This window comes from Pituophis catenifer, unplaced genomic scaffold (genome assembly GCF_029215685.1).
Source record: "Pituophis catenifer annectens isolate HBS135680 unplaced genomic scaffold, rPitCat1.0.hap2 SCAF_2, whole genome shotgun sequence".
Classification (NCBI taxonomy): Eukaryota; Metazoa; Chordata; class Lepidosauria; order Squamata; family Colubridae; genus Pituophis; species Pituophis catenifer.
This window is the reverse complement of record NW_027256882.1, coordinates 120,588,911-120,606,796: the sequence shown is the minus strand read 5'-3', so window position 1 is coordinate 120,606,796 and position 17,886 is coordinate 120,588,911. Positions and strand designations below refer to the sequence as shown.

Below are 17,886 nucleotides of genomic sequence, written 5' to 3'. Positions count from 1 at the left end.
CCTCCAAAGACAGCCGTGAGTCCAGGAGAACACCCAAGTTGCGAGCCCTTTCTGAGGTGGGTAAGATCTCATCCCCAATAGCCAGCGATGGTGTCAGCTGGCTATATCGGGCCGTCGGGAGTCACAGCCTCAGTCTTGGAGGGGTTGAGTCTGACCCTGTTCCTCCCTATCCAGATCCGCACGGCCTCCAGACAGCGGGACATCACGTCAAGGGCATCATTGGGGTGGCCTGGGGTAGAAATGTACAACTGTGTGTCATCAGCATACAGTTGACACTTCACCCCAAAGCCACGGATGATCTTGCCCAGCGGCTTCACATAAATGTTAAACAGAAGAGGCGAGAGGACCGACCCTTGTGGCACCCCACAAGTGAGGAATCTCGAGGTCGACCTCTGCCCCCCCGTCAACACAAACTGCGTATGGTCAGAGAGGAAGGAGAACCACCGTAGCACGGTGCCCCCCACTCCCACCCCCTCTAGCCGACGCAGCATGATACCATGATCGATGGTATCAAAAGCTGCTGAGAGATCTAGGACCAGGACAGAGGAGCAACCCCTGTCCCGAACCCTCCAGAGATCAACCAATGCGATCAATGCCGTTTCCGTGCTGTAATCCGCCCTGAAGCCCGACTGGCACGGATCTAGATAGACAGCTTCATCCAGGAATCGTGGAAGTTGTCGCACCACCACACTCTCAACAACCTTCGCTGCGAAGCGGAGGTTGGAGACAGGACGATAGTTAACTAATACAGCTGGGTCCAGGGAAAGCTTCTTGAGGAGAGGCCTCACCACCGCCTCTTTCAGGGCGGGTGGGAAGACCCCCTCACTCAATGAAGCGTTGGTAATCTCCTGAAACCAGCCTCGTGTAACCTCCCGGGAGGCCAGCACCAACCAGGAGGGACACGGGTCCAGTAAACATGTGGTAGCGTTAAGCCTCCCCAAAATCCTGTCCATGTCCTCAGGAGTCACATGGTCAAACTCTTCCCAGGTGACACTCTCAAGACTCACCTCCGTCCTCATCAGGTCTTCATCATGTAGGTCTTTCAAAGCATTTTCTTTACATCTTTCCTTTCTTCTTTTCTAAATTATACATTCACATAAGCAAACATTTCTGACATTGCAGCTGCAATAGGCCCCATTCTTCAAGTATCTTGAAATGATTCATACTTCACAGCATTATCTGTCATTTTCTCCAATCCAATACTTATTCTCCAATTTAAAAATTAGAAGTAGCCTTTTTTATTTTCCTGCCTTCTAGTGTGTATTTTTTGACACCATAAAGACTTATTTCTCTGTTATTTGGATAGACTAAATAAAATAGTATCCCCATGAAGGAATTATTTATTAATTTAATTTTCCCAAAATCTTTTAACAAAAGTCCTATAGTTCCAAATGTTTCTTGTCCTTTTTGACATTTATTGTTGCTTTAACCATTGCTATCCTGTCAAGCACAGCTTCTTTCAATTGTTGGATATTCAACTTTGTATCAGATTTAATGTTATCAAGTCAGCGTGTTCTTTGCTTGCTCTTCTTGTTCCACCATTCCTAGCCTCATTGCCTTCTCCAGTGAATTTGCATGCATGACATGGTCAAAGTAAATCAGATGTGATTTTGGCATTTATATCTCAGCTACAAACTTTCCCAGTTTTAGTCACAAATTGAGCTCCGTGGATCTTACTTCATACTTAAGAGATCCATAGAGGGGGCATGCATAAGTGCACTAATGTTCCTATTGTCCATCATTGTATTTTTATTTTATTTTTGTTTTTGTTTTTTTAACAAATTACAATAAATAAATAAAATAAATAGAAGGAAAAGAATGACACTGTCCTGCTTAGAGTTAGTAACTGTTGTGGCCCTCCAGCGGCCTGCGCGGATTGTGGCTGATCCTGACGATGAGGAAGCTGGTGTGGGGTCGCGCCAGCAACCTGTGCAGCCAGCACTTGCATCGGACAGCGAGGAGGCTGAAGAGGATGTGGTGCCAGAGGCAGAGACTCATCCAAGTGGAGAGAGCGAAGTGGAGGAGCTTCTCCTCAATGCTCGAGCACGCAGAGCTGCCAAAAGGCAGGAGTGGCTACTCAGGAGGAGGAGGTCTCCTCGAGAGTAAGGTTTGAGGATAATTGGCCACTCCCTTAGCCTATTTAAGTCACACGCAGTTAGTAATTTCTTGCTGGAAACAATGTGTAATTATTACAGAGCATTTTGGAGAGTGAGTGTCTTATTGTATCTTGTTTTCTGGGCTGATTGCCAACCTTTGCCGGACTTTATTTATTCTTGGTACGTTATAACTTTGATAAGGACCGTTGGTGTGTGTCACAATCCTTGGGAATCCAGAGCTGGGGCAGAACAGTAACATTTTTAATTCTCAGCGATAACAAGAAGATGGAAGGATTTTAGCTTATCGATTTGCTTTTGTTGGATAATTCAAAAGCAAGTTTATGTACACATATCCAAATGCATTCAAATTTAACCAGTCCTTAGATTGCTTATAAAATGACAAAGGACTGACAAATAAATTAAAAAAGCTATAAATGATAATACAGCAATTGATATTTTGTGTTGCACTCGTGTCTATATTCTAGATTTTCACATTATGTTAACCCATGGTTTACTTTAATCATGATATACTGAACAAGCCTCAAGGCTAATTCAATAATGCTAGATTACAAATCATGCTTTATAAAATACTGTGGTATTGTTCATACATAATATTAAAACAAAACCAACCAAACCATGTGGCTGAGCACAAGACATGAACCTTGCCATATGTCATTGAAGAAATAGTTCATCTTGTTCAAAACTTGTTTTTGTTATAATTTAATAACGACAAAATTGAGAAAATGGTTGTACAGTCAAAATTTGCTATAATCTTATTTAGTGGGTTTCATTTCTTAATTCTAAGCCAAATCTTTTAAAAATCATGCTTTAAGACATGCTTTGCTTATCACAAGGGAGGAAAAAGGCAACATAACTCTTGATCTGCCATTATGGCAGAGTTATTTTAATTAAATGTAAACGTTCACCAGGCCCGGTTAGCTGGGTAGTCTCTTTAATCATCACCCTCCCCTCTGCCCATAATTCACCCTTTCATGCTTAGACCTGTGCTTATTTACCTGGTAAGCCAATAAGTTCTTGGCCATCAAGCCATAGAGAGTATACTGCCCCTATATGTTGAGTGGGGCAGACCTCGAAGGGGCCAGAGGATGGAAAGAGTACACACAAATATGTGTTTCAGCCAAACAAGATAAATGAGAGAGAGATGGCCAGCAAGAAAGGGTTAGGTTAAGGTTAAGGTTCAAGTATGAATCAGATAGCCTCCATACAAGCCTCTGTGTTACCCCTACTCAGACAAGCAAGGCTGAGGTTTCAACATCTGATTATTCAGCACCAAAGAACATATTAAAAAAAAAATAACAACAACAACAATTCAGCAGATACCAGGAATCTGGAACCTATGAGGAAATAATCCAATACACTGTACTTGATGATCCTGAACTTGAGAGCATGGCTTTTGGCTTGTCATCAAATACTGAGTTTCCAAACCTCCAAGGACAAACCACCTGAGGCAGCTACTGCCACATTTCCTTCAGCACAGATCTGCAAAAAAAAAAAAAAAAAAAAAAAAAGGATGATAAGCACTAAGCCCACAATAAGCCCACAATAAAATTCCATTTGACCCAAAACAGTGATGACGATAGTGAATGGATCCCTCCTTTCATAGCTGCAGCACTCCTTTCCTAGAATAATATCTACCAGCATCTCCATCCTGTTGTCCTTACCCCATTTAGCACATAGCTGTGAGTCTGTGAGAAGATGACCTTTGGTGGATCTGTAGGAACATGGATCTGAAAGAAAAATACAAGAGGTTTAAGTCTAAAAATGATACGAGAATATAACAAATTGGGAAAAAAAAACCCCTTATTTTACTTTGCTATATGTAAAGTCTAGAGTCCCAAAACATTTGTGCCAATGCAATTATTTGGTATAAGCAACTCTCCAAAATAATGGTCTACGAATCTGATAAAGCCAGGCAGTATGGAGTGAAGGAGCTTATCTGTACACAGTGATATGGAAGCAATATGTGAAAAAACTATAAGATGGCCTTCACCATATTTCATCATCTTTATCTGAAGCTACCCTAGAGTTGGTGAAATAATCCAATGTTTTGGTTTATAGCTAAAACTTTATGGAAACTAGGATCTCATTCTTGCTTTATTTTTCAGTAAAATATTTAAAAATGATGGTGGACAGAATTCATTTTGCTTCCACTGATCAAATCTACTGTGATGTGATTATTTTTTTGTTCTGTTTTGTTTTGCTCCTCAGTCACAACACTACCAGAACTATTTTTCCAGGCCACAAATAATTCAGTTATTCTTTAGATTTGATTTGATTTTTCAGTCCAAAGAGAGCACCCACCAAATATATAAAGCATGTTAAGGACTAATTGTTTGGAAATGCATATTTTGTAAGAAAATACACATAATTCATGCAACTTCTTGTGCAGATTTAAAAATAAACCAATGCAGAAACAGAAGAGAATTTACTTTTTGATGAACTCATGTGAAACAGAAATAGATTGGAAATCTATGAGTCGTGGTGGAGCAGTGGTTAGAATGCAGTATTGCAGACTAATTCTGAATTCCACTGCCAGGAATTCAACCCTGAGAAGCTCAAGGTTGACTCAGCCATCCATCCTTCTGAGGCTGATAAAATGAGGACCCAGATTGTTGGCAATATGCTGACATTGTAAACCACTCAGAGACTTCTGTAAAATACTATAAAGTGGCATATAAGTCTAAGTGATTTTGCTATTACTGTTCATTCCTAATAAAGTACTTAGATACCACCACAATTCTTACACGGAACGTCTTGTCAGTGGAAGTTGTATACAGTGCACCCAATGAGTGTTGGACTCCAGTGATCTGAGAGCGATGACCTACATCAAAATACTGACAAAAGAAAAAGCAGTGAGACGTCAAATGACAGAGAATTGTTGTATGTGTGGAAATTAGAGAAGAACCATATTTCTCTGTTCCTCCATGATCTATCATCAGTACCATACCCGAATTTGCTGGAAATGCCCTCCATTGTTCTCAAAGACATATAGCATTCCATAATTGTCACCAGCCCATAGTTGAGAACCCTGGTATGACATGGAAAATAGGTATGTATCCAGCTGTGGGAAAAGATAAATATCATTGCCATAGGCTCAGTTCTGCATGACACCAGAGGTAAGTATGAAATAACACAACTCCCATGGTCAGTAGGTTTATTATAAAACTTATATACAAAAGTAAGGTCATATATACATTTTGTCTCAGGTAAATATTAAATTCCACTATTTTCTTGTTATTAGAAAAATATATGTGATGCATTTAATTCTATCCTATTTCTTATTGTTTAACCCCTATATTTCATAATCCTCACAATTTATTTCTTATCAGCAAAAGTCCATTAAGTATTACCAGAAATAAATACCTACTTTAACCTTGATCAAATAAACCAGCTATAGATTCCTTCCCCATACTTTAATAATCTTAGTTTTTAGTTCCCTTCAAATAATGTCCTATAATTTGATTTATTTTTTTCATTTTTTTATCCCGTCTCAGAAAGTCCTTCAAGCCTTTAACAGATTTCTTTTGTACATCCAGTAAGAAAATGTTATCCAATTCACTCTTCTGATTCAATACTTGTATGTCCGCTTTAAATATTAAGACAATAACAAGTTTCATTTTTATGTCCACTGTATTATCTTGTTCCATGTTGTTCTTGTAACTTCTCATATTTAAATCCCCTATTAAATCAGTTTCAGTCTTATCCAGTATAGCTTGTTCTTCTTCTGTGACATCTGGTATAGCTTGTTCTTCTTCTATGACATAGATATAATCTATCTATGGTATCAAACATTCTTAAAATTAAGACACAATTTCTGTGTCTATTATTCAAAATGTCCAACAAAATATACAGTCACATTATTTTGTTCCATTTTTTGTTAGATCAAATTTAAGTATACTTCTCCTTTAGCTGTAATACTTATTTTCTTTTAGTTCCCTCTAGTGTCCAATCTTCAAAGTCCCATTGTATCATTTTCCTCCAATGAACCCAAGCAAAAAGGATTTTTATAATTTGTTTTAAATTTTTATTCCAAATATGTTTTTTAATTTTCTAAAATCAACACCCTTTTGCTTCTTATTCAAAACCCCTCAGTATGTTTCCAAGTCCCTAAAATCACATTTAAAACTTCTTTCCTCAAGGAGGAGGAGACTCACTCAATGAATACCATAAAAACCTGCTGTTAATATTTCCAAGCAGTAAACAATAATTCCAAAAATGATTTAGAAATAAGATTCGGTAGAGTTTTGTACATAACAGGCTGTGTTACAACTGTGAGCTTAGATGATATCACTGAACTCCTAGCCATTTGACTCATAAGCCAATCATAAAACCTCAGTTCTTGTAGTCTACTTATGTGGACTGGCAGTCCAAAGTGTGAATGGCAATCACATGATCTTTTCTTTTTCCAGAGAGAACTTGCTTGTCTGCAGCTAACATTCAATCACCATAAACACTATTCCCCTCCAGCAAGATGTCTAACTTTACCATGGTGCTTACTGGAAATCCATTCCATCTCCTACTTAATCTCATCTTCTACTTCCTTGTACTAGCTTTGCATTAGCTATTATCTTACTAATATAATCTAGTCCTGTCTCTTTACACTACCTTATTCTTATCTAACTTTCTGTATTCTTACTGTATTCGAATATGTATGTAACTTCTCTCAGATCTGTTCAATTTACAATCTAAGGGAAAATATGAACAATTGTATGGAATAGTTAAGGATCAGATTTTTCCGCGGTTTATTTTCTTATATAACTATTGGCTAGTTTTATCATGAAAAAGAGATTGAAGCTGAGTAGCTCACCTGAAGCCTTTGAAGCACACTATTGGTCCGCCTGTCAAAACATACCAGCGTTCGATCCTCACTGCCAGAGACAATGATGTGTTCATCAGCTGCAAGGGATAGGACTGCATTGGAGTGAAGCCTGCGGCTCATCACTGGGGCATAAGCAGCTGTGAGAGAGGGCCAAGAGATGCATCACAAGAGCCCAGTCACCTGCACAAGATAAATCTTATAAAATGTGTGGCTTGCTCAACTATAATCACATACAAATTCTTTCTTCAATTGAGGTTTGCCATTTAATTATCAAGATAACTGCAAGCAGGAGAGAAAGCAGAGTTTCCTTTAGGAATTCTCTTGCCAGCTCCTCCCTGTCTCACCACTCCTAATGAATTGGATGGGATGGGGGGAGGGGAGGGTGTTTCTATTACATACAGAAAATTAGTATATATTACCCATCTTAAGAATTTATACCCAAATAATCAGAGTGGGGAATTATAATTTTCTTGCAGCAAGCTTTCTGCTTGACATGGTAGTATTCAGAAATTAATTGTAGCTGTAGGGAGGCAACGTACTCTAACCTACCAATATACCTCTTAATGCCAATTAATTCCCTACCCCCACCTAATTTAATTTTTTTAACAAAATTATATTGATTTAAACATAAATAAACGGAAAACTGTATACTGCAAAACAGAGTTATTTTCAAGAATATTGTACTTCCAGGCTTTGCATTGGCCACAGGGAATATAAAAATGGTAGATGACTGCAACCATGTTCAGAAATAGACTTCCTTTTCTAGAAAATAATAACTGTAGAGTAAAGAAGTAGAAAGCATCTTCGGTGGCTAGGGAGAATGATGGGAATAACCTCAATAGTTTGCTTTGTGATAACTGAGTGTTTTGTGATTGGTTCATAGACAGCTTGTGAATGGGCAAGCCTTCTACATGGTAGTAATTTGGGAGCATCCACAAAATGCCTAAATCTGGTACAGAAGACATATAATGTCTAGATAGATGGAATAATCCTTTCTTTTCTGACTGCTCTTGGTCCACTGAGATAAGAAGACCCTAATATATAGTAATCTATGACTTACAACCATAATCAAGTTCAGAAGTTTGATTATGTTATTGAGGTTGTAAGTTGAGTCATTATGTGACCAGGCTCAATTTTATGATTGTTTGCAATGGATGTTAAGTATGTCACTGCAATCATCAAGTAAACCACATAGTCATTAAGTGAAACACATGGTTGATTCCAGCTTATCCTATGGGCATTTTTGCTGAAAAATGGCAAAAAAACCAAAACAAAACTTAATCACACGACTGGAGGATGCTGCAACCACTCATAAATGCCAGCCAGTTATCAAGCACCTGAAATGCAATCGTGCAACCTCTATGCCTTAACTCTGGGGAAAATGATTGTTTGAAAGCAAGCAGTGGCATGTTAAGTCTCCAGAATGTAAAGAAACAACTGGTACTAACCTCGTGGATCATAGACTGACACTTTCTTGTCATATGTTCCTGTGACCAGAATGTCAGGCAAGTAAGAAAGGCACAATACGGCTGCTTTCTCACTAGAATCCAAAAGGAAATGATCAGGCGATGTGTCAAAAAGCATATTTTATGGTCACACATTCAAGTCAGTAAATCCTTGCTCAGCCTTGGGTTTTCCATTATTTCTAGCACTATTTACAACATAAATTAGCAAGTTCCCATTTTGCTGCTTGCAGTGAATGTCTATTTAGCATCATTGACTACAACTGATAGGTGGAAAAGCAATAGAAAAAAACCATTCTGCTGCAGCATCAGTTAACAAAATTCTGTCTGCCTAACTTCATTCCCTTTGACTGCAAATCAGAAGAGTCAATAGAGGACTTATTTACATGCTAAATTATAGAGAATTTTAATTTTAATGGATTAATTGAGCAAAGCAATTTATTCATACATACATATAATTAAATGTGAACTTTTAATAGATAAGAATATCATCTTGGTGATTTTTGGCATTTGCATAACACCATAAATTAAACTCAACACCATAACTTAATGCAGATGATGCAATCTGCACCATCTGCTTCATCAAGTAAGCCATTACAGAAATTAGTTTATTATATGAAACATCCAATATAAATCTGGAAGTGTATTCCAATTGTCCACTATGTTAGTTTTCATTAAATTTGTAACCACCAGCTCTCTAGATCTAAAACCAGCATGTCGGTGTGGAAATTCTAGAAATATAAGACTAGAAAAGATTGCGCTATTCTTACAGCTATAATACATTTATGTAGAATAACCTCCCTCCCTGCGATAGGGTGAGCTACTATGTAAGTGAGCTGGAATTTTCTTTGTGGGCTTGTACCTATCCAAGTTAAATATTTTTCCTTGAAATATCTCACAGCCAAATACAAGGGGATGAACCCAAAGATAGGAAGAAAAGAAATTCTAAACTTTCTAGAAGCACCTGCAAGCTGCTACATATGCATATCAGAGATAAGGTATACAAGGTTAAAATGAAAGAAGACTTATTGTACAATATTTACATTATAGTAAACATAAACTGAAATAAATAAAATTTTAGTTGATATTTTGGCTCTGGGTAGGTCTGCATCAGTTCCTGTCCTTATTCACCCTCCAATTCTCCTTCACAACCCTTTGTCTAGTCTTTTTTTCTTTTTCCTTTTTATGTTGATTTAATAGTAATTGTACATTAATCTAGTCTTTTTAAACAAATCCTTGGGAAATACTACAAGAAAAAATTAGATGAAATTATCTGACATTTATTATAATTCAAGACTGGATACTTGTACTATTTTAGGCCTTTTGTCATGATTTGATTTTGGGAAGTAGGATGTTAAATTTCTCTGGGGCCCTGATTAAGAACTGAAGCCAACATCTTTATTCTCTGGTCATTATTAATACTGTTTCTTTGAATCTAGTTTTCCTTTTGCCATTTACTCTTTCAAATAAATATAGTGTATAAGCAGCAACAGTACCTGATTTCTCCAAACTGTTTTCCATCAGCAGCTATATCCCATAACTTCACTTTGCTGTCCCAGGAGCCTGAACATACACAGTTATCACATGAAGCCAGAGACCAAACCCACCCCTAGGCAGTGGGAGGAGAAAAAAAAAAGGGGGGGGGAAGTAGAGACAAAATATATATGACAACTCCAGCTAATCTTTTCAATGATTACACATTGCAAGAACAAGAACAAAAGTACAACAAATGCTTACAGTTAGGTCAATTAACTTTTCCAGGTCAACTACAGAAATATTTCTTTTCTATCTCTTTCTGCTTTTTCCTCATATTGCTATACACGGCAAAACATATAACTGAGAAAAACTCTGAAGACAACCAATCTCCTGTTATATATGAAATAAGATACAGCAGCTTAATAAATATACATCATTGTAGAATAGAAACTCAGTTTCAATTTGGTATCACAATTTTTTTGATCTACAGTGGATCTACATACCCTTGTTAAAATGCTAGGTTTTTCAAGTGAAAAAAAAAATCAAACCAAGATAAATTGCTTCAGTATTCTTAAGTTGTACAATTCAATTGAAAAACAAACTGAAATCTTTGGGAGGGTGGGGAGAATTACAAAAAAAAAAAAAAAAGATTAGAATAATGTGGTTTCATAAATGTTCATACCGGCTTATAAGTAGGGTTGTATTCAATAAGTTGTGTTCAAAATTAACCAATCACATTCAAACTTATATTAAATAGTATTCAATACACATCTGTGCTTAATTAGAGTGACCCTGATCAGGCTTATATAAAGTTCAGCTCTTCTAGTAGGATTTTTCTGATATTTACTCTATTGCCTCTTACAGCTAAAATAATGGTTCACAAACAGTTCACAAAGCATCAAAGTTGGAAGTTATCAGTCAGGAGAAGGACAGGAGAAGAACACTAAAAAATTTCCATTGGATATACCGTGGAGCACAGTGAAGAGTCATTAACAAGTGGAAAAAATATGGTACAATAGTGACATGACCAAGAACTGGTTGGAAGCTGCCAAGAGGCCTATAGCAACATTAAAGGATCCGCAGAAATGTCTGGCAAGTTCTGGTTTTGTACTACATATGACAACAATCTCCCATATTCTTCTTATGTCTGGGCTACGGGGTAGGGTGGCAAAATGGAAGCCTTTTCTTACAAAGAAAAACATCCAAGCCTGGCTACATTGTGCAAAAACTTACATCAAGACTGACAAAGGCATGTGGGAAAAAGTATTATGGTCTGATGAGACCAAGGGTGAACATTTTGGCCATGATTTCTAGAAGTATGTTTGGCACAAAAACAACACTGCACATCCTCAAAAGTTACACCACACCCAGAGTGAAGCATGGTGGTGGCAGCATTATGTGTTGGGGCTACTTTTCTTCAAGGTGGAGGGAATTATGAAATGTTCCAAATATCAGCCAATTTGGGCACAAAACCTCTGCTAAAATCCTGAAGATAAAGAGGATTTTCCCTTTTTAACATGACAATGACCCAAAGCATACCTCCAAATCAATAAAATAATGGCTTCACCAGAAGAAGATCAAAGTTTTGGAATGGCCCAGTCAGAGCCTAGACCTGAATCCAGCTGCAAATCTGTGGGATGACCTGAAGAGGGTTGGGCACAGGAGATGCCCTTGCAATCTGACAGATTGGGAATGCTTTTGCAAGGGAGAGTGGGCAAAGATTCCCAAGGCAAGATGTGGCGTGCTGATAAGCTCCTACCCCGAAAGACTGAATGTTGTCAGAAGGTGCTTCAATAAAGTATTAGTTTAAGGCTCCCTCTTTTGAACATTAAACCTTCCCCTTTTACAATCTTCCCTGGTACCTTCTTTGTCATTTACTGTAAAAAAAGAAATTAAAATGGCCCATGCTTTTTTATGGCTAGTTACAAGGTATATGCTATCCTGGCAGAAATATGGCCTGTTGCTTCCAGGAAACAGATGGCATTTTGAAGATCTTTCAGTCCTCTCTAACCTCTGAGCAGGGAGTGACCATTCCCAGTGAAAAGGAAGGGAATGCTTCAGCACTTTACTATGGTGATGCCTCAGTGCAATATCTTCTGCAGTGGATAGAGAAAGTCCACGTACCCGTTAAGATGCCAGCGTCAGGTTCTGATGTAAACGTGAGGGGAAAAACTAATGGCTATACAGCCATTAGTTAGAAAATTCCCAAATCATGAGTGATGTCGAACACATATAGGTAGTCCTTGCCTTACGGCCAGTCACTTAACAACTTGATTGAAGTTATGATGGGTCCCCCATAACATAGTTATGACATGGTTCTGAAATTCTGATGTCTGCTCCCCCAATGTGATCATATTTTGGGCTCTTGGCCCACATTTACAGTCATTTGCAACACCCCGCAAAAACATAATCATGAATCACAATTTCGCATTTACTTCTGGTTTCTGGCAAAACTGCCTCATAGCAAACAATGGGTTTGCATAATGACCACAGTGTTCACTTTATGATGGCTGCATTTGCTTAATGACTGCTGCAAAACAGGTCATAAAACTGGTTCTGGTCATGTGGTGACCTGCTATATCACTATCATTACTTATGACTATAATTGAAGGCTCAGTTACAATAGTAACTTAAGGGCTACCTGTATACACCTCACCCACACAGAAACTCGTTACACTTTATTTTCTGATTTAAACAATGGAATGGGGCTATCAGATGGAAATTTGGGGGTTGATGATATAGAATTTCTGTAATAATACTTAATATTTATGTTTAATGCATTGATCTGCTTCAGAATCTCCAGTTACCTTGTGTGTTCCACTGCGCTCTGTCCCCAGCACTTTCACTAGAACTTTTTCTGGTGCTTTGCCCAACTGCCTTAGATCCCACAAGTTGACATTTCGGTCTCGAGAGCCAGAAATACACAGATCCCCACCCTGGATAAGATAATAAAAATAAATGCTGATCAAATGATACAAATTAGTGTCCCTCATATTTCAGAGTAGTATCACAAAGACAGTGAGCAGACTTCCAACTTTTTTTCAGTACAAAAAAAAAATTATGTATAGTTTCTGTCACTCATACCCATGTCACTTTCCCGGGTGGATTCCTGTAACATGTTCTACATAGGCTTGCCCTTAAAGAGCATTCAGAACAGGGGTTAAATGCTCCTGGTTCAGACTGGATCGCCCGATCCGGTAGCGATGGTGGTGGGTGGTTCGGAGAACCAGTAGCAAAAATCCCTGCCCCCCTCCCATGCCCAGCTGAGCTGCGCAATCATCAGAGGCTTTCTTTTTTTATTTTTAAAAGCATTTTTTCTACAACCTCTTTGGCCGAAAAAATGCTTTTAAAAGTAAAAAAAAAAAAAAAAAGCCTCTGATGATTGTGCGGCTCAGCTGGGATCATCAGAGGCTTTTAAAAGCATTTTTTTACAACCTCTTTGGCTGAAGAGGTTGTAGAAAAAATGGTTTTAAAAGAAAAAAAAGTGTCTGCTGATCAGGCAACTCAGCTGGGATGGTCAGAGGCTTTTAAAAGCATTTTTTTTTACAACCTCTTTGGCTGAAGAGGTTGTAGAAAAAATGGTTAAAAAAAGTTTGCCACGCCCACACAGTCACATTACCCCCCACCAAGCTCACAGAACCAGTAGTAACAAATTTTACATTTCACCACTAATTCAGAAGCTATAGCTGGTGCAAAACATGGTGATATTTTATATGCATGCCTAGAGTCCGCCTGTGAGAGAAATGGGTAGTTTCTAAATTTGATAAATAAAATAAAATGTGGGCAGTTATGTGCATCCAAGATTGATGCACATTATACCTCTATTTTCTGAGCTGCATTGGTTGCCAATTTGCTTCCAGGTTCAATTCAAGGTGCTGGTAATGACCTACAAATCCCTATAAGGCACGAGGCTTTGTTGTTTGAAGGACTGCCTTCCCCCGATTACCTTTACCCATTCCAGCAGATCCAGCAGAAAGAACATATTGTGGGTCCCATGCATGAAGGAGTTCTATCTAACAGGACCCAAGAGGAGGAAAGCCCTTTCTGCTGCATCATCCACTCTCTGGAAGATTATGTCCCCGTAGGTCAGATTGTGTCCAATCTTGGTCTTTAGGAAGTCTGTAAAAGTCAAGTCCCCAGTGGATGTGGGGAGCCTGCAAGATAGCTGCATTGTTTATGAGCATTGGTTGATATTCTCCTGCATTTTTATTTTTGTAATCTATTGTTTTAATTGTTTTAATTTATGCATGTTTATTTTTCTGCTGTTTTTACATGTAATCCACAAGTAAGAAAGGAGGCTATATAAATTGAAATAAACATAAAACTAAAAGCTCATTATAAAGACAAAATCAGAATGATTTGACAAATGCAGTGCTTTAGGAGTGATTAATCAAGAGTAAGTATGATGGGAAAGCAATAGTAGCAAACAAGGAATACTTTTTAGATTAAGTGATAGACAAATGAGGGTTGATTTTTTTAAGGAAGTGGCCAGTTAATCCTCTACTCAGCATTTAGGTCTAAAGAATTATTTCATATAAAATGCTAACAAATATACAACCAACTCCTACTATGAGGTAGTTATGCTTACAGTATAATGGAGCATAACATTGAGGAAAGATGTTTGGCCAGATTAATTTTGTTAGTTATTTTTTGACAGAAAAATGAAAATCCAGAACATTTTTCAACACACTCCTTTTAACTAAACTTCGGATGTTGAAGGATATACTTTTCAGAACATCAAAATACTGCATCATTAAAATCAGCAGAGAGAGACAGGTTTTTACCTGAAGGAGCAGTACAGAATCAACAGATGCAAAGTGCCCTTCAGTAAGGGAAAAATACTCTGTGTTTTTGCCACTCTCTGCCCAATGTTGGAGATGTTCCTCTAGTTCAATGCAAGCTGTTGGCCAGTTAAAATCATTACCTGCCAAAAATAAAAAAAAACATATATTGTTTGGTGTAAAAAAAAATTAAGCAATATAGATAATATATAGAGAGCTTATGTGTCTTATTTATGTTTACATAGTGGTTTCACATATAAGCGTTAACATGTTTACAGAATTTAAACACCAAAAAAGGATAGATACTAATCACAGGAGTTTTACATAATGGAGCCAGAGTTGCAACACTGCAAAAGTGACTTATGACAAGTTCTAATATTGCATTTTGGGAACTAACATGTTAAACACATTATCTTTAAATCGTAAAGGACTTGGTACTATCAGTTCAGAGACAATATTATTGTGCTTACCTGCAACACTCTAAAAATGAAAGAAAAGCAGGCTAGGAAATATTTATTGTTATTCTATCCAAAATAGTTACAGCAATATTTACAAATTACAGCATTTGAAAAGTAGCTCAAGAGTGAAATTTCTATTCATTCTTAGTGATAACCTTCTTACTTTTCAGACAAAAAAGAAAAACTCCTTTTAGCTTCCTTCTTCCTCCCAATATCATCTACATTTAAAACACCAGTTCCAGCTTCCCCTAAAATCAAAAGTTAATCATATGAGAAGCTGCTTGTGAAAAGCTAAAATATAGGTCACCAACAGCTAGAAAGAAAACCCACCTACCTTCTACAACTGGATAGCAATTGCCAATTCTTTTTAAAAGTCGAATTCTCCAAATGACTTCATCTTGCACAATGTCCCTCAGTGTCTTGCAGACTAAAGGAAGGACATGCAAAACAAATCTGGCTTGCAGGTAGGAACAGATTTCTAAAATCAACTCTAGAGGAAGAGATAACAGCCCTGAAGCAGTTTCTTCAACAACAGAAGATTTTTTCAGTTCTAGAGGTGATTTGAGGTCTGATGTTCGGACTCTACCACCTACTGAGAGACACTCTGGAGGTAGACACTGAGTTGCTTGCCTGGACTGATTTGAAGTTCCAAGAACACGCTCCACATACTCTAGGGCCTGGGTATCTGGATCTATTTTGCTCTCTGTGTCAGAGTCATTGTCAGAGTCTTGCTGTTCAACAGAAGAACCTGGGACAGTTTCCATTGCTGCAGGAAGGCAAGAAGCAAACAATGCAGATAAGGAATGATAAAAACCAAAGTTATACCTTATTAGAAATTGATATTTCAATTAATACACTATTTCAATTAATAATACAAAAGTTTTATGCTCAAGGTACAAGATGTGAAAAGAAATTATCTATTGAACATTAAAAAAAAAATCCTAGATAATTAGCAAGATGACGACTTCTGAATGATAAATGTAGAAATAATCTTATTTGTTTTATCACTTCAAATAATAATGTTCATAGGTAGAGAAAAGAATAAGATTAGAAAAGTTGTTCTCATTCTGACTTCCAAACTTTCATCTGAAAATGAGAACCGAGACCACACAAATAAAACTGTTGGTTCCCAGCTACATCAGGAATGTTCAATTCATGCACATCCTATGGGCAAAGCATAGTTCAGGAGGAGGAAATTATGTTCTGAAATGGCTGTCATTTTTCCTAATGAATAAACCCAGAAATATGCCAAGAGCTTCCTGGAAAGAGATTCCGGAAAGACAGCTTATCCTTTGACACCATAGAGAGGCAGAGTCCAAATCTCACAAAAGCAACTGCTTCTCTCCCACTTTTTATCATTATTTTAGCAAACACATTTTTGGAACCGAACCTCCTTATCTTGCTCTTCCCCGCGCACACAGCCCAGAGCCGATTCTAAAAAGGGCTGCTCTTCTGCTCTTTTCCTCCTCTCGCTTCCTTCCTCCACGCACGCTTATCATGTACCTGTCCGGGAAGTGCAGCAAGTGCAAAAACCAGCTCTTGTTGCCGAAGACAACTCCTCCGTTCAGGCAGACATGGCATACGAAGAGCGGTCACGCCCGCCTTAGCGCCCTGGAAACAGCTCCGTTCTGCAGATGCGGAGCTCCAGAGTTAAAAGGTTAATCGCAACGTCGGGTCTTGTTTCCAGGCCCCAACAGTGAGCCAGGATCCTAATCCTCACGGCAACCTGCCTCAGCCGCTTAGTCGGAAGGGAAGAACCGGCACCATCGGTTTAAGAAAGCTTCGTCCTGACAGGTCAGGCCCGCCTTGTCTCCAAGGAGCAACCGCTTCCGGCGCCAATTGATGACGCAAAGCAACCTTTTAGGAGGCGCTTCCACAAGTCTCCGATTTTCTAGGTTCTAAGTACGGAGCATGCGCACAAGAACTTTTAGGTAGCAGCTGCACTTCGGCAGCCTCAACCATACTTTTTAAAAGAAATCTGGTTATTATCTGGCTTATGGCAGCGTTTTAAAGACATTATTTTACATTTTCTATTAACAAAACGGACTGCTGTTTAACATCTCGACGAGGATTAAGACAATTGAGGAATTCAGGACAGGATTGCCTTATATATGTATGAACAAATGTATGAAGTTATGTGCATGTTCAACTATGTAGTATAAAGTTATATTCTGTAAATGCATGCATAAACTATACAATCATTTTACTTTTGTTTAAATGAATTATGTAACTGAAATGTGTTTTGGTAATTAAATATTACACATGCATGACTACCATCTAGTTTAAAGGAGCTCCAGAACAACCGTGTCCAGAAATATAAAATAGAGTTGGTAAATTCTTGCATTGACTTGTGTAGTAACAAATCTGTAATGTAGATGGTGAAACATAAAATCTTGTCAGAAAATTGGTTAGTGGCTAAAATTCTGATGTATATTGGATTGCCCAAGCTAGGTACATTTAAAACCTCAAGTCCAGGTAACAGGAAAGTTGTTACAGCTGTCTGATTTTAAGGATACAAGAGTTATTGTGACCTCTAATTTTCCTCTTTTCTGAAAGCCTGACAATTTGCATAAATCTAGTTATCTTCTGAGCTCATTGCAAAATAATGGTTATCAAAGGGCTCCAGCAGCTTCACTAGCACAGCTGTATTAGAAAGGAAATAATCTTGAGTTTGTGTATAATTTAGAATTCTAATTCCACATTAGTCAAGTGCATCTTTTCAAAAAGTGTTTCATTTGACCAACAAATTGTATTATGATAACTTGAAAAGGC

General features: G+C 37.9%; 1 protein-coding gene across 2 annotated transcripts; it reads right to left on the bottom strand.

Annotated features, from left to right (window-relative positions):
- Positions 1-2,800: 2,800 nt before the first annotated feature.
- FBXW9 (F-box and WD repeat domain containing 9) lies at positions 2,801-16,990 on the bottom strand. 2 transcript variants are annotated; one of them, XM_070937394.1, is made up of 11 exons: positions 16,618-16,990; positions 15,449-15,880; positions 14,660-14,799; positions 12,683-12,811; positions 9,896-10,008; positions 8,385-8,476; positions 6,925-7,073; positions 5,065-5,178; positions 4,862-4,951; positions 3,779-3,844; positions 2,801-3,596 (listed from the first exon to the last, which is right to left on the bottom strand). In XM_070937394.1, the coding sequence occupies exons 2-11, from the start codon at positions 15,876-15,878 to the stop codon at positions 3,522-3,524; spliced, it is 1,398 nt and encodes a 465-aa protein (XP_070793495.1). In that variant the 5' UTR covers positions 15,879-15,880; positions 16,618-16,990; the 3' UTR covers positions 2,801-3,521. The 2 variants fall into 2 exon arrangements, with proteins under 2 accessions (XP_070793495.1, XP_070793496.1); XM_070937395.1 differs by lacking the exon at positions 16,618-16,990 and adding an exon at positions 16,505-16,549.
- Positions 16,991-17,886: the final 896 nt, after the last annotated feature.

Bases quoted from the DNA above. Each gene is read 5' to 3' on its own strand.
- FBXW9 (XM_070937394.1), bottom strand. From the start codon at position 15,878: ATGGAAACTGTCCCAGGTTCTTCTGTTGAACAGCAAGACTCTGACAAT. The intron at 12,812-14,659 runs GTAAAAACCTGT...TATCTTATCCAG, and splicing joins ATTCTGTACTGCTCCTTCAG to GGTGGGGATCTGTGTATTTC. The intron at 8,477-9,895 runs GTACTGTTGCTG...TTTGGATTCTAG, and splicing joins AAACAGTTTGGAGAAATCAG to TGAGAAAGCAGCCGTATTGT.